At 40.5% G+C, this 24,083-nt stretch overlaps 1 protein-coding gene across 1 annotated transcript in view; it reads right to left on the bottom strand.

Annotated features, from left to right (window-relative positions):
- Window positions 1-24,083, bottom strand: part of LOC126282514 (probable E3 ubiquitin-protein ligase HERC1) — a 715,173-nt gene that overhangs the window by 156,534 nt on the left and 534,556 nt on the right. Inside the window, 5 exon segments of the mRNA XM_049982172.1 lie at window positions 71-195; window positions 3,882-4,091; window positions 14,753-14,955; window positions 15,185-15,357; window positions 22,851-22,984. Coding sequence (XP_049838129.1) covers window positions 71-195; window positions 3,882-4,091; window positions 14,753-14,955; window positions 15,185-15,357; window positions 22,851-22,984 — 845 coding nt within the window.

The following is a 24,083-nucleotide window of genomic DNA, read 5'->3' as shown; positions in this document are numbered from 1 at the left end:
TTTTGATTGACTTGACAATAACAAGTAAGAACCAAAAATTTCATATTTAATCATAAAGAAACACAAATACCTGATGAGCTTCGATAGATATCATATTAGGTACAAGATGCTTCCTTCCAAGTTTTATTCGGCCATCTGTAAATGCTATGGCAAAATCCTTCTCCTCATCAAACCATTCAATGTGTGACACGGATGCTAAAAAAAGGAACATAATGATATTACACAGTTTTCTGAAAGTGAGCCAATGGTGGTATGATACAATGTGAGCTTTTATGGCTTGTATTTGCATCCTTGGTGATTTCTGTTTTTGGACCAGAGACTAAAGTTCATAAAACAAAACCATCAAGGACCCAACAGTTGCATCTTTCAGCAAGATAGGTATGTATTAAACATTATAATGTTGCTCTAATGTATACACAGTTTGCATATAGGCTTGATATATTTAATTCACTTAAAGACAATTCAAAAGAATCCAATTCCAAAATAAAAAAGGAGTATCCTCAGCAAAGGAAGCTGCAACAGATGCATAGGAATGAAAGGCTACATTGGAAGCAACATCATATGGAAAGAAAAAGAGTCCTGCTTTTAGGCTACTGTTGTGGGAAGGCTGTAGGTCAAATAGTATAGGAAAAATGGGTGTAAAATACAAAGTAACAAGTACTGTGAAATCATGAGTCAGACCAGGCCAAATTAATGAGAACATAGAGGCCTTGTGCAAAGATTTTTATGAAAAATATCAACTGTTCAGAGTAGGATAAGGAGAAACAAATAGAGATTTTGTAGTGGTTTTGCAATACTACCATGATCAGTGCAACCATAGAAAGCATTGTTGGTATAGCAAAGTTTCATATCTGTATTGTACCTGCTGCTAAAAGTTATAGATGAGGACACGCTACTCTTGCCTGCACCTAGATAGGATGAGGAGCACCTGACAGAGATCAGAAAGGAGTTCTCTATACTCACTTTAAACTTGCCAGCGAGTCCTATGATGTCATCTCCAAACTCACCGTCTCCATATGCTCGGAGACATGCTGCACATTTAACAGGAAATGCATTACCTGAGTCTGTTGTCAGGTACAGACTATACAATTGTAGAATGGAGAGTGAGTACAAGAATTCACAAGTATAATCACTACAATAAATTTACTTCAAAAAAGTTAAAGAAATGAATGATAAGAAACTTCCTGGCACATTAAAACTGTGTGCCAGACCGAATCTCGAACTTGGGACCTTTACCTTTCGCGGGCAAGTGCTCCATCATCTAAGCTACCCACGCATGACTCATGCCCCATCCTCATAGCTTCAGTTCTGCCAGTACCTCGTCTACCTAACTTCCAAATTTCACAGAAGCTCTCCTGCATACCTTGCAGAACTAGCACTCCTGGAAGAAAGGATATTGTGGAGACATGGCTTAGCCACAGCCTGGGGGGTGCGAGGACGAGGCATGAGTCGTGCTTGGGTAGCTAAGAGGGTAGAGCACTTGTCCTGAGCTCGAGTCTTGGTCTGGCACACAGTTTTAATCTGCCAGGAAGTTTCATATCAGCACACACTCTGCTGCAGAGTGAAAATCTCATTCTGGAAATGAATGATACACTAGGCAAATCACTATCGTCCCATAAACATAGGTTGCCATGAACAAAACAAATACAGGGACGTAACAGAGAAGCTTGCTTGTGCCCAGTTTTCATTTGATGGAGCACTTATGTTTTCTCAAGGTGTAGCTGGAATAAACAAGAATGCATATCACACTATTATACATGATGTGCAGTCAATATCATTAGCCATTTTGTCATTGTTTGATGAAGCCAAAATAGCCAGTGACTTGGACTGCACATCACATATAATGGTGTGATATCTGTTAATATTACATGTTTCTATTCAGGTCTGATGATGGTCATTACGAACTGAAATTAATAACCTGATTACAAATAAACATTGTGATCAGATTGGAATTATAATAAAGCAAATATTATCCTGGTGTGCTGCAAAGTTTTTTGTGTTTATATCACAACTAGTAATCAAATGTAAATATGGAATGTATGTGTCATTACTGAAATGATTTCTGCTGTGAGTAAACACAGTAGCTACACACTTTTCAGGGAAGTATCACCATCATCAAAGGATTCTTTTCTTTTTGGTTGAAATTATACATACCATAACCCCAAAACTACATATCTCACCATATAAAATTTTTACCTGTTGTTCAGCAGAAAATAAAATGAACCCACTGACGATGGTTTACTTGACAAGAACAAGTAAGAAGCAAAAATTCTACTCACAAAAGAAACATATTACCATAATTATACTTTTAAAATAATAAATAGTCAGAAAAAATTCTACTCACAGCAGAAACATATTACCATAATTATACTTTTAAAATAATAAATACAGTCAGACAGGTATCTTCCACCACAAGAAGAATGTGTGTTTAATTATATAATTTTATAAATCACTTGTTTCACTGTTGGTACCACAGCAGGCACTGAAAGTTACCATATTCACTGAAAACCAGTAATATAGAAACAAAAGAAAAGATGTACATCTGATTTACATCACAATATAAATACACAGTGTACATCAAGTCTGGGAACACTTTCAATTATTTATTGCACAAGAACCAAACATTGTACATTGTACAGATACCATACATATGTCATTTTGAAGCTCCAGGTATACTGCCACAGCTTAGTTTGCTAATTTGCTGACAGTAAGTGCTAGCTACAAACATTGTGAGTTCAGGTGCAGAGCGACCTTTTTGTGTGTTAGAGTTCAACAAGTACAAGTGAGCTGCAGTTGTTCAATGGACATTTAGAACCAAGTACAGTAAGAAGCCACCAAGAAGGAAGGCCATTTACAACTTGCACATCAAATTCGTTATGACAGGTTGCTTGTGCCCGGCAAAGCGAAGCAGACGTCTCAGTGTGAGTGAAGTGAATGTGGAGCACGTACAAGAGACATTCATAAGGAGTCCAAGGAAATCAGTGCATCATGCATCCCATGAACTTGAAATGGCTCCAATGACAGTGAAAGTCCTGCAACAGAAGCCGTTTGTGAAACCATTCAAATTGGAGCTAGTGCAGAAGCTTAATGACGATGACAAAGACAAGCATTTTGAGTTTTGTTCACAGTTGCAACAAATGAATGAGGGATGGTATTGTAGATCACTTAATTTTTAGCGACAAAGCCACTTTTCACACTAGTGGGAAAGTGAACAAGCATAATTGTCGAATCTGGGGTACAAAACATCCACACGAATACACTGAATTTAAGAGTGCATTCCCAAAGGTAAATGTTTTTTGTGCCTTGTCACATTGAAAATTGTATGAGCCATTCTTCTTCACCGAGAGTGCTGTCACTGGATATTCCTACTTGGACATGTTGCAGCAATGGCTGATGCCTCAAATGCAATCGGACTCTCCATTCATTTTTCAGCAGGATAATGCTCCACCCCATTTTCATCATGAAGTCCATGGTTACCTGAACACACAGCTGCCACATCAATAGATCAGCCGTGCTGCAGAAGGGAACAGCTGTTTCATGAAATGGCCTCCCCGATCACCAGATCACACTCTGTGTGACTTTTTTTTGGTGTATGTACCACCTCTACCATGTGATGTAGCGGAGCTCTGGGAGAGAATATGGGAAGCAACTGCCACAGCTGATAATGCCATGCTAGGATGGACATGGCAAGAATTCGATTACCGTATTGGCGTCTGTCGGGTTACTCATGGTTCGCATAGCAAATGTTTGTATAAAACTTTCAGAGTTTCTCTTCAAAATGCAATATGTATGACATCTGTACAATGTTTAGTTCTTGTGCAACAAATAATTGAAAGTGTTCCCGGACTTTATGTACACCCTGTAGTTTACTATATACTTACTGTATGGCTGAGTTCCAATGATAAGGTCATCATGCTGTACACATCCTTTTGAGACAGTGAGAAGAGCTACTGAGCCAGTAATGGTCCCAACTAGCAGATGCTCAGAGTTCCTTTCGGTACAAGCCACCTGTGGCCAAGCCAAAGCAGTAACCCATGCCTCTTGGGTATCAATCTGACAGTTTTCTGCACTGTAAGAGATGTGTGCACCCTCTGAAAATAATGGAAATGAAGTTTTAAAACAGTGGCAACAAATTATTCACAGTAGTGCTTATTATCTACCACTGAACAAACAAAGAAGGACTAAGCTGAACACAGGTCCTCTATGAGGAGAGACCGAGCGAGGTGGTGCAGTGGTTAGCACACTGGACTCGCATTCGGGAGGACGACGGTTCAATCCCATCTCTAACCATCCTGATTTAGGTTTTCCGAGATTTCCCTAAATCGTTTCAGGCAAATGCCGGGATGGTTGCTTTGAAAGGGCACGGCTGATTTCCTTCCCAATCCTTCCCTAACCCAAGCTTGTGTTCCATCTCTAATGACCTCGTTGTTGACGGGACGTTAAACATTAACTACCTACCACCTATGAGGAGAAACAGCAAAGCCATTTCAAAAACACGGCAAGATAACATTAATGTATGGTGTAGTCCACCACACTGGAGTGGAGAGCTGTTAATGTCACTTCTTTGATGTTTTTAGTCAACCCTGAGGCTGCAAACACACAAAGAGTGCAGAACTAATAGGGAGTATCCACTGGAATGGACTGCATGCATTAGCAGCCTAAGAATTGATTAAAAATGCTGAGGTACCGATATTAACAGCTGTCCACCGCAGTGGACAATTGCACCACAGGGTTAAAGTGTAAATATGCTCTGGACTGGGAGAGGTCACAAGATAGGGGAAAGGAAAGAATCACACAAAAAATACCAAAAAATGAACTTAAGGAAATCTATAAAACATGGAGAACAAGTTGAACTGGGAAATGGCCACCACATGAAGACATTAACAGGAAATATCATTCATTTTTTAGTCCAAGTGCAAAGCATAATCTGGTGAATAATAGAAGATTCAAACCACTGTCTATATTATATATTATGAACAGCTATATTCATAATAAGAAGTCAGTGGAATATCTTCCCACACAAAATTTAAGGGAAAAGCAGCACTCAATGTAAATACTCAATTCAAACTTATTAGCTTCTAAAATTTTCTCAGATGCTGTAAATTCACTGATTATTTCCCTTTGTCCAGTCCTCCTCCCCTTCCGACCTTCTCTTCCCTCACCCATTACTCATCTCTCCCCCCCCACCACCCCCCAATCACGTATCTTGGGTGACTTCATCATTTAGTCTACCATATGAAAACTATTATTTGTGTCCTCTTCTGTTCTTGATGCATTAAACACAAAAGGGTCACTAAAAATATTATCAGTTTCAATGACAACAATAGCTTTACTTAACAAGGATTAAAAATTGGAATGTGGAACCCACAGTGAACCACCATAATTAGTAGAATCTCATTAAAATTACCAAAAGGTCAGACTTGGGCAACTTGCAGCTTTGCAGATACCTATGCTGTGAGAATAGTTTCATTTAGTGAGAGAGGGGGTGGAGGAGATAGAGGGGGGTGGAGGAGATAGAGGGGGTGAGGAGGAGACAGAGGGGGGAGAGGTAGAGAAAGAGACAAAGGAGCAGATGGACAGAGGGGCAAGGAACAGATGGACATAAGAAAGAGGAGGAGATGGATCGAGCTTGCGGGAGGGGGGGGATGGACAGAGACAGGGAGGAGGAGAAAATGGTGAGGGAGAGAGGGGATGGAAGAAATTGGTGTGAAACGGAAGAGGAGGAGATGAAAAGAGACTGTGACGGACAGCGAAAGGAAAGAGGAGGAGATGAAGAGAGACTGTGATGGACAGTGAAACGAAAGAGGAGGAGATGGACAGAGAGAGGAGGAGGAGCAGGAGGAGACGGACATTGAGAGGGGTGAGGAGGAAATGGACAGAGAGAAGGTGGGAGTAGAACATAGAGAGAGATAGGAGGAGGAGATGAACAAAGAGAGAGGTGAGGAAGAGATGGCCAGAGAGGATAGGGGCAGATGTACAGAAGGGATAGAGGCAGGTCGACACGAGGGAGGAGGGACAAGGAGATGGACTAACAGAAGACTGGAATGAACACATACCCAGGCAATGTGGGTACTCAGCTAATGAAGTTGTAACTGAAAATTAGTCACACTAAACAATGTTTAAACTCAAAATATCCACTGGTGTACTGCCGGTCTATAGTGTCCAACGGGCACAATATTTTGGCGATCAAACATGTCGCCACCATCACATGAACTGATGGACTGAGCTCCTGTGAACGTGCCGGCATGGAGATCCGTACGCTATGGTTGCTCAGGGGAAACTGGGTTCGGTCGCAGCGGCGGCCGATTTAAATACCCTCCACCCGCGGTGCGCTCCCTCCACCGTCCGCGCCCCACTCCACGGTCGCGCGCTGGAACAGATTGCGACAGCGTCTGAGATGACGTCGGTGTGATGGCTCTGTCCGCCGTGGCTGTCACAACTATACGTTTGCTCGATTTACTCTTGATTAACCCAATCGCTGGTTCCCGAGCCTTGCTAAGATTATAGCCACAGTCACGGTGGATATTTTGATTATCAAATACGTCGGGAGAAACTCAAGAATCACAATGTTTAAACTGATTAGTCCCTCCCCTATGTCATATATAATGAAATGATCTGTGCAAAAAGTAACTGAACTAAATAAAAAAGTGTATATCTTCAAGCCACGTTTTTCAATTTATACAAGCGTCATCCACAAAGTAAGTTCTGTTTTTATTTCTATCAACGGCAGCACTACGATCGCCGTTTCGAGCAAGTGCAGCTATTACCTTGACTCAAGGAGGAGACCTGTAGACCTTTTCAGATCGCTGCTGCCAACATGTGCATTGTAGTGCTCTTTATAATGTCAGCCATAATTCAAAATGCAGCCGCGTGTGAAATCAGATCTGCGATTCGTTTTCTGAATGCAAAGAAAGTTAAACCAAAGGAAATTCATCAGCAAATCTGCGAGGTTTATGGACAAAATGCTATGAGTGATTCAATGGTAAGAAGATGCAACAGACTGTTCAATGAAGTGCGTAATCAAGTGCACAATGAAGAACGAAGTGGACACCCATCTGTGGTTACTGATGAACTGGTTCACACAATTGAACAGAAGAGTAAGCACAACCGTAAGTTTACACTTAGTGTCCTTGCTATGGAAGTTTCACAAATCTCCTGATCACTAATTCATGAAACTGTTACTGTAAAACTGAAATTTTGAAAATTTTGCCCACGTTGGGTACCAATAAGAAACAACGGATGGGCAGTGAACTTCAGTTTTTGACATGCTACAATGACGAAGGCGATAGTTTTCTTTCTCAGATAGTCACGGAAGATGAAACTTGGGTATCGCACGACACCCCTGAAACAAACTGGCAATGAATGGAATGGAGGCATCCACAATGAAGGTTAAGCCTAAACAAATCTTGACACCTCGAAAAATCATGTGAATCATTTATTGGGACAGAAAAGGCATTTTGCAGATTGATTTCTTACCACAAGGCCAAACAATCAGTGCACATGGTTACTGCGAGACCATTACGAAATTGTGCCATGCAATACAGAACAAGTGCCAATAATTACTGTCAAAAAGCTTTGTTTTCTTCCATGATAATGCCCAGCCTCACACGGCGAATGTGACCAGACAACTCTGATGGGAATTTCACTGGGACACATTTGATCATCCTCCATACAGCCCAGACCTCGCTCCTAGAGACTTTCATCTCTTCTTACACCTAAAATCTGTCCTTGGTGGTCAACACTTCAACGATGATGTCGAGCTGAAAAGCCTTCTATGAAGCAGGCATACAAAAACTTGTGCCATACTATGACAAGTGCCAAAAAAAAATTCAGAATCTATGTAGAAAAGCAGTGTAACAGTTGTGGATTTTGTACAATAGATATTTTTTTCTGCATTTGTGCATGTTTCTTTTATATAACCAAATGGAACTTATTTTGCGATTGACCCTTGTATTAATATTGTTTTTTAATTAAGTAGTTAAGCTGCATGGAAAAAGAAAAAGAAAGATTACAATAACTATTCTGTGGTTAAGAAATGGAAGTTTTCTCTTTGTGACATGTTTGTCTTTTTATCTGCTCTCAGTCTCAAACTTTCTAAATTTATGCCATCTAATATCTATACTCTCCAAGTCTTTAGCTCATATTATCCTTGTCTTTCATCTCTGATATTTTATATAAGGGTGCATATGTGGATAAGGAAAAAAAAATCCTGGGTTTTTTCCAGATAAGAATACACTCTTTCCCAGTGAAAATACACATTTTCCTGGTTAAAATATCTCACGGAAGTGTAAAACTTATCAACTCCTTAAGTGGTAAAGGTTTTATACACCACTTCCCGCCACTTCAGGAAAAGAAGCCAAGCAAAAAATAACATGTTATGGTAAGACCTTTATGTGTGGCAACATGTCCACTGTATATTTTCCTATTATGGAAGTATAAATACGAATTCCACCAAACACAGCACTTTGTTTCCGAAGCACTGAAATCCAGATTGTTATGTGCTTTTGTCAGCCAATCACAGCTCACGTCATGTTATCTCGCCAGCAAATGAAAGCAGATATTCAGAACATAGGACATCTGATGCTGTCAGCCAATAACTACATCAATGTTAAGTAGAATGGATACACAAATAGAAAAAGTTTATGGTTTAAATAAACATACAAAAAGTATAGCTACAAGAAAAGTTAAGCTTTCACATATAACACTTTTTGTTTCTCTTAATTTTTTTTTTTTAAATCGAGTGCTACGCTTTAAGATATATCAGACACAAATGTGCCAGAAAAGTTTTAAATGATAACATAGATTTCTTGTCTTCTGGTGTCAAAATTCTTCTAAATGCCTGGTCCTCAGTGTGTTAAGTTTTGAATGAGAGTCAACCATCCTATGATCTAAGAAATTCCTCGCAAATTTTTGTACATAACATAATTCATCTCGCATAAAAGGAAATTTACTTTGAAAGTAATGCTTCTCAACCCACCATTTGGAACATTTTCCCACAACCTGTCATAATTGTAAACACCTGTGACGTGCACTCATTGGAAGTATTATGAAGTACTGTATAGTCTTTGTCCTGAAGCCTTTGATGCATTTTGCTGTCGGCGAACACTTATGTGCGTACTGTATTTTGTTGTAAGTTTTACATTGGTGTTTCTCTCTTGTTTATGTTTTATTGAGGCAGTGTTATTCTACAGTAGTGGGCTAAAGTAAAATTATCAGTTTTTACCAGTCAAAATTACAAAAATTTAACTTGAAAGTAAGACAAATTAAAATTCCCAGAATACTAAGAAACTCCCAGAACTTTCTCGGTTTTCTCCAGGATGAAAAAATTCCCGGGTTTTTCCTGAATCTACCAGTTGTCCTGTGGCGTTCTAACGTTTTGAAGACATGAGAAGTGGTGTGAAACTGGATTGCACTTGCAATTCTCTCCTCACTCTCATCAGATGACTTACGTGATGTGACTAGCCGATGCCCTTCTCTGGATATTCAGCTACGTTGATCTTCCAAAAGCTGCTTCTCTGAAGATTTTTACTGGTTACAGGAATTAATTAGACTCTTTCTCTATTCTTGAAATAACTGGGTACTCGTAGAATAGTTTCAGTTCAATCATAATATATTTTCATCTTTCACAGACACAACTTCTGCAAGCCAATTTAGACTCAAACATTAGACTCTATTAAATCAAACAATGGAAAATCCAGGATGAAATGTAACAATACCAGAGAAGGAAAGTTGCTACTCACCATATAGCGGGGATGCTGAGTCGTGATAGGCACAATAAAAAGATTCACACACACACACACACACACACACACACACACACACACACACACACACACACACATAAATGCAACTTACACACACATCTGAAGTCTCAGAGAGCTGAAACCACACTGCAAACAGCAGCACCAGTGCATGATGGGAGTGGCGACTGGGTGGGGCTAAGGAGGAGGCTGAGATGGGGAGGGGGGAGGGATAGTATGGTGGGAGTGGCGGACAGTGAAGTGTTGCAGTTTAGACAGAGGGCAGGAGAGAAGGTGTGGAGGGGGGAGGGGGTAAGTAGCGGAAAGGAGAGAAATAAAAAGAAACTAAAAGACTGGGTGTGGCGGTGAAATGACGGCTGTGTAGTACTGGACTGGGAACATGCAGGAGGCTGGATGGGTGAGGACAGTGACTAACGAAGGTTCAGGCCAGGACGGTTACGGGAACGTAGGAGGTATTGCAGGGAATGTTCCCACCCGTGCAATTCAGAAAAGCTGGTGTTGGTGGGAAGGATCCATATGGCACAGGCTGTGAAGCAGTCATTGAGATGAGGGATATCATGATTGGCAGCTTGTTCAGCAACAGAGTGGTCCACTTGTTTTTTGGCCACAGTTTGTCGGTGGCCGTTCATGGGCACAGACAGCTTGTTGGTTGTCATGCCTACATAGAATGCAGCAAAGAGGTTGCAGCTTAGCTTGTAAATCACATGACTGCTTTCACAGGTAGCCCTGCCTTTGATGGGAAAGGTGATGTTAGTGACCGGACTGGAGTAGGTGATGGTAGGAGCATGTACGGGACAGGTCTTACATCTAGGTCTATTAGGGGTATAAGCAATGAGGAAAGGGACTGTTAGCAGGGGTTGTGTAAGAATGGACGAGTATATTGTGTAGGTTCGGTGAATAGCGGAATACCACAGTAGGGGTGGGAAGCACAGTGGGCAGGACATTTCTCATTTCAGGGCATTTCTCATTTCAGCGCATGACGAGAGGTAATCGAAACCCTGGCGGAGAATGCAATTCAGTTGCTCCAGTCCCGGATGGTACAGAGTTACGAGGGGAATGCTCCTTTGTGGCCGGACAGTGGGACTTTGGGTTTGTTTGTAGGTAATGCCTTCAAAGAAAAAGTAATTGTTGGTGAGGATATAGTTAATCATGGAGACTAAGAAGGCTGTTGTTGGTTTGGAATCCACAGGGCATCTTGAAAGGTAGTGTTTGATGGCAGTAAGGCCATGGGCATTAGGAATGTTAGTGTACATGAAGGTGGCATCAACAGTGATGAGCAGGGCACCATGTGATTAAGGGACAGGAACTGTGGAGAGTTGGTGGAGGAAATGGTTGGTATCTTTTCTATAGGAGGATAGGTTCTGGGTAACAGGTTGAAGGTGTTGGTCTACGAGAGCACAGATTCTCTCATTGGGGGCACAGTAACCGGCCACAATGAGGCACCTTGGGTGGTTGGGTTTATGGACTTTAGGAAGCATGTAGAAGGTAGGAGTGCAGAGAGTGGTAGAGGTAAGCAGAGAGATGGACTCTGGGGAGAGGTTCTGAGATGAGACTAAGGATTTGAGTAGTGACTGGAGATCCTGCTGGATTACTGGAATGGGATCAATGAGGCATGGTTTGTAGGTGGACGTATCTGACAGCTGACGGAGTCCTTCTGCCACGTAATCCTTGCGGTTCAAAACAATGGTAGTGCAGCCTTTGTCAGCAGGTAGGATTATAAGTTCGGGATCTGTTTTTAGATGGTGGACTGTGGTTCTTTCTGTGGATGTAAGGTTAGTTTGCATGTTGAGCGATTTGGGGAATGATGTTGAGGCAAGGTTCGAGGTTAAGAAATTCTGGATAGTTAACAGGGGGTGGTTTGGAGGCAGTGGGGGTGGATCACGGTTGGATGGAGGAATGAACTGAGTTAGGCAACTGGTCTTCGGTTTGAGTCTGATTGGTTGGGTTGGTGGTGAAAAAGTGTTTCCACTGTAGGGACCAGGAGAAGGTATTTAACTAGTCCTGCATGGTTGAATTTGGGACTGGGACAAAAGGTGAGGCCTTTGGAAAGGACTTATATTTCTGTGGGACTAAGACTTCTGGAAGAAAGGTTCATAACTGTGTTGCGGGTCTGTTTAGGTTCTGGGTTCTGTGTGGTGGTGGGAGGTAGTTTTGGAGGGTGGGGTAAGTATAGTAGGTTGGCAAGACAGGATTGTCAGCTATGAGGAGGTGTGGGGGAGGTTTGGAGGTTGTTGTAGAAGTGGTAGACAGTGGTACTCCGAGGCGGGAGTAGGAATCGAGTAGGATGGAGAGCTTTTTGAGGTGGCATTATGCATGTTGCTCAAGTTCCTGCAGGGCAAGAGTTTCAATGTGAGTTATGGGTTCCAGGAATTTGGGATTGCATAGCAGGAGAATTTTGCTTATGGAGAGAAGATATTGCGGGGAGGATTGGGCTTGGTTGATATGGTTTTGCAGGACTATGTTGCTGAGGGCTAAGGACTGGCAGAATCTGAACAGGTAGAGGTCTCTGTGGAAGGAGGGGCGGCAACCAGAGATGGGTAATTTGATGATAAGGCCATTAGGGGGGATTTCATGAGCCAAGCAACAATGCAGGAACAGTACGTGGGACTGCGATCTTGCTAGGGATAAGGAAACTTTTCTATATTGATGCAGGTGGAAGGAGCAAGGATCCATTGTGGTGCAAAAAATGCAAAAAATTACATAAGGAAGTAGAAATAGTCCAAAAAATTAAGCAAAAATACACCCAAATACGTGTGAATAGTACGAAAGGGACTAAATGGATACACAACGGGGGAAAAAAAACAAAATGAAATCTGAAGAAGATGGCGATAGTGGAAAGTGAAAACTCACTAAAATTGGCAAGAAGTCACAAGGGTCAAAGTAGAGAATAACTAATCAATAATAAATATAAGTATATTACTGTGGGTAGCAGGTTTGAGGATGGATAAGCGTAAGGGGGACGGCAGATGTGACTGGATGAGGTGGATTTAGTGGGAGCGAACAGGCACAGAACGGGCAAAGTAGGGAGGGTGGGGAGAGGTTCGTAGTTAGAGATATAAGATTGTGCGGGAGATAATACGCAAAAATACAGGAACTGACACAGGGAGCTTGATCAGTTTGAAGGTATTATCTCCATTATATCGGTGAGAGTAATGTGGGACCTAAAATGCTGCACTACCAATCAGTGAGGTCTTGAGGCTGTCTGTTGCGTGCGGCCGAGATGGTTGATACAGTGTGGCTCATATGTAGGGCGTTCAGTGCAGTTCGTAAGGCAACAAGGGAAATACAGGAAAGAAAAGAAAGAAGGATGGACATTGAGTATAGCAGATGCAAAAGAATGTAGTTACAAAGGAAAACAGGACAGGGTTAGGATTGAAGAAAAGCCGTCAGGCAAAAATCAAACAATGGAAAATCCAGGATGGAATGTAACAATACCAGAGAAGGAAAGTTGCTACTCACCATATAGTGGAGATGCCAAGTCGCGATAGGCACAACAAAAAGATTCACCCAAATAAAGCTTTCAGTCATTAGGTGTTTGTCAGGAGTAGACACACGTACATGCACAGGTGCACGTGCGTGCACACACACACACACACACACACACACACACACACACACACACACACACACACACACACACAGACACGTAAACACAACTTGCACACACATCTGCAGTCTCAGAGAGCTGAAACCACACTGCGAACAGCAGCACCAGTGCATGATGGAACTCTATTAAACATATTTATAATAACATTGGTCTAACAAGCAAATGATTTATGGACATCACATACGTCTCACTTCATACAGGGCTAAGACATGAAGTAAGTTAAAAGACTATAATCAACCGTTCGTTTTTCTTTTTACAATAATCACATTCACTAACACAGCAAAGAATAGCATATAATTACTCGGTGTTCTTTCATACAGTGTCTGTAGCACAGGCGGCAAACACTTGTCTTTGTCAGTGGATTACCACTCTTACAGTCTTCTCATAACTAACTTCCAACCTGCGCACAGAAACAGGCGGCACAGTAGATACGTTCCCACTGTCCCACTTATACCTAAAATATCGAGTATTCGAGATGGTAGAAGGACAATTGGTTCTAGAATTTATGTGGAAATTCTCGAAGTACTACAGCATATACACCCTGTATATAATTTTGACTCTCACAGAGTTTTTGTTTTTCTGTCATAACTTGTATTTATTAGAACATGTATAATTGTATTAAGATGTCGTCATTTATTTCTCTTTGATACTGCACTTTTTTTTATAATCTTTACACAATGGAAAAACATGATACACTTCTAAAATATATTAAAGACATGTATTTTAATTTTACACATAATTTTCATTTAACCCCTTTACAATTGATTAACTCAAATGGAGCAGCATCCAGTATAGCTGCTAACAGCACTTTTTCTAAACAAGAGTATATTCGCCTACTGCAGCCAAATTTTGTTTCAGGCATGTGAGAAATTGTTTTCCTTCAGAAAATTGTAAGTCTATTTTACAGACCGATGTGAAATATACTGACGGTTATTATTAAAATGCATCTACTCTCAGACTTCCAGTGGGGGCTGTAATTATCATATGGTAGCGAAACTTGGTAGATATTGTAATGCCTTAATATGGAACCGACTTACAGTGGAAAAGACAATTAGTTCTACAGTTTGTTGTATATGAGTGCCACAGACAATGACAGGACGCTGTACACCACCAGATTTCAAAATGGTGTCCAAAATCGGAGCAAATTTTTTTCCAGCATAAATTGGTTCTGTATTAGCACATTAACATATCAAGTTTCACTGCCATACAATAATTATAGCACACACTGGACCTCTATGAGTAGTTGCACTTCAATTACAACTAACCATTGTAAGACTTAATTAAGAGATCTGAAGTTTTACTTGCCTATACAACATATTTTGACTCTGGAGTAAATGTAAGCAACAACAAAAACAACAACAACAATAAAGATTGTATTGCATACCTGGTAAGTACCAAATGTTCACTGTGTTTTCCAATGCAGCTGCGACAAACAAGCCAGATGAAGACCAACACAACTGGCTAATTAATTCATCGTGTAGCTCTCTCCCAAACACAGTTCCAGACACTTGAAACATCAGTGTATGTTCCAGAAACAGCTGTGCCATTTCAGTGAGACACCATATTCTGACAGTTCCATCATATCCACTACAATAAATGAGACTTATGGATTGACAAGTACTTTCTACAAGTTAAATTTACTAAGCAAAGATTTTCTTTAGATACTAATCACTGTAAGATTTCAGATCCAATCAAATATGACAAAGCAGCAACACAAGTTGAGCAGTACTGAAAGTACATTAGAATAGAATGTATGATACACAGGTACAAGATGTTTTTAAAATGAATTTTAATGTGTATTTAACAAATAACGTACCTCGTTGCTAGCAACTGCCTCCCAGAATGGAATACAGCATTATTAACGCGGTTGTCATGACCATCTAACTCATCAATTTGACAGGGAGGCATCACATTCGTGAGGTCTGCAAAGTTTATAGATTCTAGTTCTAACTTAGGCAATACGGTGCACCGAGCTGCAAGGCACTTAACCTGTAATGAGAAGAAATTGCAATGTAAGTTTTTGACAACAGTCTGTCTTCAATCAGTGATAATGGCACTCTACAGAAAATACAAGATAAAATCAGGGAACACAGAACTGATTAAGAGCGTACTGCCTGAAAATTCAAAATCCTACCAAATTCTAAATATTCACAAATGATAAGTTTCACCGGAAAAATCACAATTATTAGTTCTGTGTGAGGGAATTATTAAGAAATTATCTATTAGAACTAGCACCATGGTAAACAGAAGGAAAGATAACTAGTTCTGTGACTGCCATTAGTTGTTATGAAGATTCATCTGAGAAAAGCTATGCAATTTTAATGAAGGACAAAAGCAGGAGAGTAGTTTCACAGATTTTGTCATTCATTTTAAAACTAAAGCCTATAACCAAGATAGATCATGTTGCTGCAAGCAACAAAAATTACTGAAAGAAAGGGGCTTCAGCAAAAAAATATGGAGGTCTATATACACAATTATTTGAAATTTTGTGACATCCCATACATTATGACATACAGGGTGGTCGGAAATTCCCGTTACAAACTTCTAGGACTTTTATAGGGGAGTGAGTAAGTAATATTTTGAATAGGAACACATGTTTGAAAATGTACCGTTTTCGTGCTACAGCCGTTTGAAAACATATATGCTAGGTAGGTTTGCAACAGGATAGTCATCACGATTGGTGCTTACGTCAAATCAGCAAATGTCATTTCTGGTGATTAGTAGGTTTTATATGGATGGAGGTACTGATGTAGCCATCTTCGAGGTCGAGGTCAACATATAGGAGGGTGGCTTGTTGGGTTGAGTAGAACCAGGTGGAGCAAATGGGGGAAAAATAGTTGAGGTTCTGGAGGAATGTGGATAGAGTGTCCTCACCTTCAGGCCAGATAGCAAAGATGTCATCAATGAATCTGAACCAGGTGAGGGGTTTAGGATTCTGGTTTTTTTTTTTGGAAGGATTTCTCTAAATGAACAATGAATAGGTTGGCATAGGATAGTGCCATCCAGGTGTCCATAGCCATGCCCCGGATTTGTTTGCAGGTAATGCCTTCTAAGGAGAAGTAACGGTGGGTGAGGATAGAGTTGGTCATGGCAAGCGGGAAGGAGGTTGTAGGTTTGGAATCCGTCGGGTGTTGGGAAAGATTGTGGACAACAGAGGTAAGGCCGTGGGCATTAAGAAGTTAGTGTACAGGGAGGTGACATCAATGGTGATGAGGAGGACATTGTGTAGTAAAGAGACAGGAACTGTGTAGAGTCAGTGAAGGAAATGGTTGGTATCTTTTATATAGGAAGGTACGTTCCGCATAATAGGTTGAAGGTGTTCGTCTAGGAGAGCAAAGACTCTCAGAGGGGGCACAGTAACTGACCACAATGGGGCATCTTGGGTGGTTAGGTTTCTTGGACACCAGGAAGCATGTAGAAGGTAGTGCGCAGAGTGGCAGGGGTGAGTAGAGAGATGGACTGTGGGGAGAGGTTCTGGAATGGGCCTAAGGATTTGAGTAGTGACTGGAGATCCTGCTGGATTACTGGAATGGGATCACTGAGGCATGGTGTGTAGGTGGAAGTATCTGACAGCTGACGGAATCCTTTTGCCATGTAAGGTTTGTTTGCATGTTGAGGGATTTGGGGAATGATGTTGAGGCAAGGTTCGAGGTTAAGAAATTCTGGAAAGTTAACAGAGGGTGGTTTGGGGGCAGTGAGGGTGCATCACGGTTGGATGGAGGAGTGAACTGAGATATGCAAGGTTCACTATTGGTCTTTAGTTGAGTCTGATTGGTAGAGTTGGTGGCAAGAAAGTGTTTCCACTGTAGGGACCAGGAAAAGGAGGAGTCTTTAACAAGTCCTGCATGATTGAATTTGGGAGTGGGGCAAAAGGTGAGGCCTTTGGAAAGGACTGATATTTCTGTGGAGAAAAGGCTTCTAGAGGAAAGGTTCATGGCTGTGTTGCAGTCCTATTTAGGTTCTGGATTCTGTGTGGTGGTAGCAGGGAGTTTTGGAGGGTGGGTAAGTAAAGTAGGTCTGTGAGACAGGGTTTGTCAGCTAAGAGGGCACATAAGAGAGGTTTGGAGGTGGTTGTAGAAGTGGTGGACAGAGGTACTCCAAGGCGGGAGTAGGAAGCGAGTAGGATGGAGGGCTTTTTGAGGTGTCATTCTGCATGTTCCTCAGGTTCCTGCAGGGCAAGAGTTTCAATGTGTGTTATAGGTTCCAGGAATTTGGGATTGCATAGCAGAAGAATTTTGCGAATGTAGAGAAAGTACTGCAAGGATTTTTGGGCTTGATTGATATAGTTTTGCAGAACTATGTTGGTGAGGGCTAAAGATTGGAGGAATCTGAGTAGGTGGAGGTCATTGTGGAATGAGGGGTGGCAAACAGAGATGGGTAATTTGATGGTAAGGCGATTAGGGGGGAATCCATGAGCCAAGCAACAATGCAGGAACAGTATGTGGGAGTGGGCTCTTGCTAGGAATAAGGAAACTTTTCTGAATTGACGCAGATGGAAAGAGCAAGGATTCGTCGTGGTGGAAAATGCAAAAAATTACATAAATAATGAAGATCTATGTTCAAAACATTTCACAAAGTACACCCAAATATGCGTGAAAATTCATTAATAGGTTGAAATGTATGCTGGATGCTTGAAAACTCACCAACATTGGCAAGAAGTCACAAGGATCAAAATTAAGAATATATTACTTTGAGTGGCAGGTCTGAGTGTGGGTAAGTGTGAAGAAGGGGGACAGTAAATGTGACTGGATGGATGAATGGTTGGGTGCGAACTGGGATAGAACAGAGAAGGTGTGGGGTGTGGGGAAAGGTTTGTTAAGATGAGAGACAATCATGTGGCATCAGAAAGGTGCAGCAGTTAACATGCAAAAATATGGTAAGTAATCAAATTGAAAGTATATGATCAATTATATTGGTGGGAGTAATGGGGGACTTAAGATGCTGCACCAACAATCAGCGTGGTATTGTAGCCGTCCATCTGTTGTGCATGGCCAAGTCAGTTGATACAGTGTAGCTCATAAGTAGAGCACAAAGGGCAGTTTGTAAGGTGACAAGAGAAATACAGCAAAGAAGAGAAAGAGGATGGACATTGAGTATAGTGATGCAAAAGTTTCCACCTGCGCAATTCAGAAAAGCTGGTGTTGGTGGGAAGGCATCATATGGCACAGGTAGTGAAGCAGTCATTGAAATGGAGGATATCATGTTTGGTAGTGTAAGACAGGTCTTCAAAGTTATGCATCCCATCACAGTACGAGTAGCTGGATGCTCTATTGATGTTGCTGTGTTTTATGCTAACTAAGCCGTGTATTTCCCCTGCTGACACACCTTCTTGGTGTAATGTGACAACATCCCTTTCAGTCAAGTTCACAGACTGTAAGGACACAGTCACCATTGTTCTATTCATGAATGGAGGTATAGTGTGCTTTAGTGAACTGCACTTATGAGGTCAAAAGATCATTAAGAAAGAGGGTTCTCTTAAAAAATTACAACCATGCAGTTTATTATGGACTGCCACACTGTAAGTTGCACTGTACAAATAAACTGTTAGACACATTGCGTCAGCTCAATGACAGAAGTTAGTGATTGAATGACCCATTAAGAAAAACAAGGACTCAGTTACTACAGTCATGTGTTGGCTCAGAACCCACTGAGAGCAATAATGGATGCAATGCTGCTTCACATCTCTGCATCAGTAATGTGAGGCTTATGGTATGATGGCACACTACTTTATATGGCACTCAGATGGTCACATGCAGAAATAGAGGCTGCCTTGTGAATTCTATTCACTTGAGTGAGAGCAATGTAGGTCTATGTAACTGGTGTCATGATTTCGAGTTGTTCTTCCTTGTTTGGGCTTGATACCTTAGGGTCACCCACAGACAATCTGGATCGGGTGTTCAAGAAAATGGTAATACCAAGTGTTACCATACTGGCAATAACTGTCTATGAAACATTTTTTGTTTTAACATAATTCAGGACCGTTCCATTATAGACAGAAAAAAAATCATGTAGACTTGTTGATGTAGCTACCCTGACCTGACCCAAGCTGAACATCTTTCAGATGAACTAATGTTCACCGTGTGAAACATAATTTTCGTTGAAAACATGAGTAATGATTATTTGTCATGTTTCAATAAAAAGGAAATTAATTCTGCTTTCTGGTTGTAAGAAGTCAGTAGAAAGCTTTACACAAAACTTAAATGCAAATAATGCCAACGGAATGTTCTGCCAGCTATTGTTTAGACACTTGCCACCTCTCCAACAGAGGTTTTCCAAGACTTATGATTGTGTACATCCTGTTACCACAATTTTATATCATTAATTGAAAACCTCAAAAAATACTGAACTTGCATTACCATTAAAAAGATGACCAGAGAAATCTTAAAGACCATGATATGGATGAAGATTTGCAAAGCAGATACATTACATAGAGGTGAATGGTAATTGGGGGTATAATGAGGCTTGTTCTGGAAAATAACCTGAGATGGGATCAAAGAACAGAAAAAAATTCATAACTACTATTTCATATGCACTTCATCTTTCTCGTATATTTACATACTAGGAAGGATTGGATAAAAGATCAGAGAAGATTGATGAAGTGTCCATTGGACCACAGTGACCATTAATGGTGGGTGGGGAATGGATGTTTTTTAAGTGATACAGCCTCATCGAGTCTTAGTTTTTCTTATATTAATACACAGTCGTGGAAGCACTAGTCATAAGGCACTGTCGCTGGGAAACCACAAGAGATATATTCAGTTTCCTTATTCTTCTAGCAGCTTATGTCACTGATTTTGGGAGAGGAAGGAAAGTATGAAACCTGGTCCCAGTATGAAACACGCTTCTTTCACATAGCATCAATCGAGCAGTTAATATTAATGGTACTTAACTGATGACTGGATCACTGGCAACAATTTCATATGTGCTTACTAGATGAGATTCTTAGGATCAGTGTATAATTTCACTGGGACACACATGTTGTGTCTGGCGACCAGGAACCTATATCTCGTAGCTGGACAATATGGATCACCCATCTCTAATGACCTCAATGTCGATGGGACATTAAAACCTAATCTTTGTCCTTACAGGCTTCAAACCAGCTACCTTCAGGGCACACGACACAAAAAAGGGGTACACTCAGAAATAAAGGTAAGAGAAGAAGCTGGCACAAAGAGGAGACAAGTATATGAAATTAAATGATAAAAGGAAAGCCATTTCTGAGACTGAATAAACTATATGTGAGTTACATATTCATACCAACCGACCTCAAAGTCCTTAAAAGAGAAACATGACAAAGTTTCTGTGTAAAGCACATGTATTAAATTTTATCCTCTGAAACTGCTGAGGAGGTAACAAGCTCAATATTGAGCCTAAAATGTGCAAAATGTAGATCAATCATGAAAACTATAACTTTCACTGCAGCCCCATCAATATATCATTTCCTCACAAAGAAAAGTCCATCTTTGAATCTTACTCTGAATTAATAAGTTCGAAATAAAACCCTACTCCCTTCCTCTTCCCAAGTACCAAAAATTTCTGTAAACAATGGCATTTCTGATAATTGCTACACTCCAAAAGAAAGGCTGTATGAATCTGAACTCAGATAATGTGTAGAACAGTTACCTGTAACAAGTAATTAAGACTGCAAAGAGGTGGTCTACAGGCAGGCCTGGCAATGATCTCTCTTATGTGACCAAAAAGTGCTATGTAAGTTCATGCAGTTAAAAGGCATTAAACAAAGAGGAAATGTGAAACCAAATGCCAGTTTACATCACAGACACCAAGCACTGCATTATCAACTTGTTAATGAATTCAAATGATGTAGTATGGCCATTCTCCAAAACACTTGTTTATCATGCTGTGACATTCCTGTTCACATCACACATATTGGCATAACAATGATGCAACTGCTGAATCAATGGATAGAAGAGTGTTGTACACAGTGATGAGTGGGTATTTGGTCACACAATGTGATAACACCATAGGGTGACCACCAATGTGTGTATGTGGCTACAGTCTACAATAAGTATCATCCACAGTGTTGGCTCAATACCGGAGCACTGCAACAAGTGTGGACCTATCTGCGTCTACAGTTCAACGCCACTGGCTGTAAGTGGTTCTAGTGGCTGTCATGCCATTTCATTGACACCATTGTTGGGAAGAATAAAAGCCTCAGATAAATTGCAAACGGTATTAAAGACAATCACTCAATAGGTGAAATACAAAATATGATGTTTCAGGATGAGTCCCACTTCAGCATGTTCTACAGTTTCGGCTGAATCTGAGCTAGAAATTACCATGTTGGCTGCAAAATGGGAATCTAGTCGTATGCTCCTGAGACAACCTATCTGAGACAAACAAAATGTGGTGATCTGGCTTGCCACAAGATGTGTGATCTAGACCCTTACAAATTGGGGAAAATCTGAACAGCAAGCAGTAAATCTGACATGATTTAAAGCCCAAGACCCTGTGCTTTCATCTAGCAATTTCAAGTAATTTTTTGATACGACAATGTCCAGTCACATTTAGTGAGTAATGTCTTAGTACCTTTTCCAAGGAACAATGGATACCACAGCTCCCTGCCTTACAAGATCACCTGACATGTCACCCATCAAGCATGTCTGAAGTGTGGTTGGTCAGCAGAGTGTCTGTCGTGTTACTCTACACAAGGGGTATCTGTGGAATTTTATATGAGGAAATAGTGTGTGTGTGTGTGTGTGTGTGTGTGTGTGTGTGTGTGTGTGTGTGTGTAAAGGATGAGGAAGACAGTGTACACCAGAGGAATCTAGTTCACTCACTATTGTGGTAGGCTTTCCTTCAGTATTTGTCTGAAGACTAAGCTGCATGTGCAGGTAACTTTATTTGTGTATCTATGTAGGTAATCCCAAAAGTAAGGTCTCCTATTTTTTATAAGTAAAAAGACCTATTTATATCTACAATGTTTTACATCGGTTTACAGCTTGAACATTTAGCTATTTTTCGACATAATCACCATTTCTGTTGATGCATTTTTGCAGATGTTATGGCAGTTTTCGTATGCCCATGTCATACCAGCTTGCTCAGAAATTGACGGTCTCCCACTCCTTTATTCATCGTGAATTTTGGTCCAACCAGCTGCAAACTCTCTACACCACTTACAAACAATTTTGAAATCCATGCATGACTCACCATACACTTCCGTCAATTGGCGAAGGATTTCAATCGGCGCACTGCCCTTTGCATTCAAAAACTGAATAACTGGGTGCAAGTTGCACTTGGTGGTAACATCCAATGGGAGCTCCATTCTCAACCACTGCCAAGCAAAGTCTAAGCGCCTCAGCGGGGTGTGCGCATGTTCACACATGACACTCTTCATAACAGTGTGGCCAACTGCCACAGAAACAGAGTTCTGTACTTATAAAAAAAATAGGAGACCTTACTTTTCAGATTACCCTCATATAATTATTGCAGTACATTCAGTAGCACTGATCTGTTTTAGTTACCAATTGCTGAGAAGCCCACTGTCTATAGTTTGGAGGTAAAGTAGTGGACAGAACACAGGCAGCCAAGGCATCTGCCAACTGAAGTGGTGAAGACATCTCATTAGGGCTGTTAGGAAGCTTTTCATTAACTGCATCTGTAAACAATGAACACGTTTCTTTAAAATTTTGTTACTTTACAGTGTAACAAAACTATTATTTGAGAGTGTAGTATCCCTTTAGAACATTTTATTATCTAGATCGCAAGTTTTGTTACACAGATGTAATAAAACTTGTGATCTAGGCAATAAAGTGTTCTGAAAGGACAATATACACTCAAATACACTGACAAAGTCAGGTATTCATAAAACTATTATTACCTGTGTAACAGTTGTGTTGCAGAACCCTACAATAGATGTATGCAATGGTTGTAGAGTTATATTTATAGAACATGCATAAATTTTCAAAATATTGCTCAGTGGCATTTTCCTTGCATATTTTCTTTCTTATAATGTGAAAGCCAGTTGGTTAAGTATCAGTATTTTCCTTTGTACATAAATGACAAATTCTAATCATTCACTCACTCAGTTATTCATCATGCATCACATCCAACATCACATAATCAGGAAGAACCAGTACAATTTTTATTACCACAGACAGACCGAGCTATGATAAGTTGCTCTCAAAAATCACACTATCACACTGAAGACTACCACCATTAACCACAGGTGTCTTATATTAGTGTAAAAAAACTAATAACAAGTTAACAACATTTTAAAAAGGTAGCAAATAATTTTTTTTAGCTCTACAAGCAGATGTTTTCCCGAAACTCACATCTGTTACCCCAAAACATTTCGTTTTTCCATTATAATAGTATTTCTTTAATGGTAGCATAGAGGTCCTGAAAAATGTTTTGTAAAGAAAACTAACGTAAGAAGACTTTGTATTTTGCAAAACAGATGGAACCCAGTCTCTTAAATGGTGTTTTCTTATAGTTGCTACTTTACAATATAAGAATTGAAGTATATCTACAATTAATTTAGTTTCCCACAACATATTCCAGATTTTCAACGCGTAATTCAAACATGTATCTTATTTTAAGACAAGCGTGTAACAAAACACATTTCAGTAAAGCTTGCACAAGATAACTTGGCTCCTGTGCAGAACATCATTTTCATTTTCAACACTGGTTGAGTCCACCCCTCTGTTCTGAATGGGTTTTGGCCACAGTTTGCCATTACTGAATGAGCTGTGCAT

This window comes from Schistocerca gregaria, chromosome 7, assembly GCF_023897955.1.
Source record: "Schistocerca gregaria isolate iqSchGreg1 chromosome 7, iqSchGreg1.2, whole genome shotgun sequence".
NCBI lineage: Eukaryota > Metazoa > Arthropoda > Insecta > Orthoptera > Acrididae > Schistocerca > Schistocerca gregaria.
Note: the sequence above shows the minus strand (reverse complement) of the source record. Positions and strands in the feature narration are given on the sequence as shown.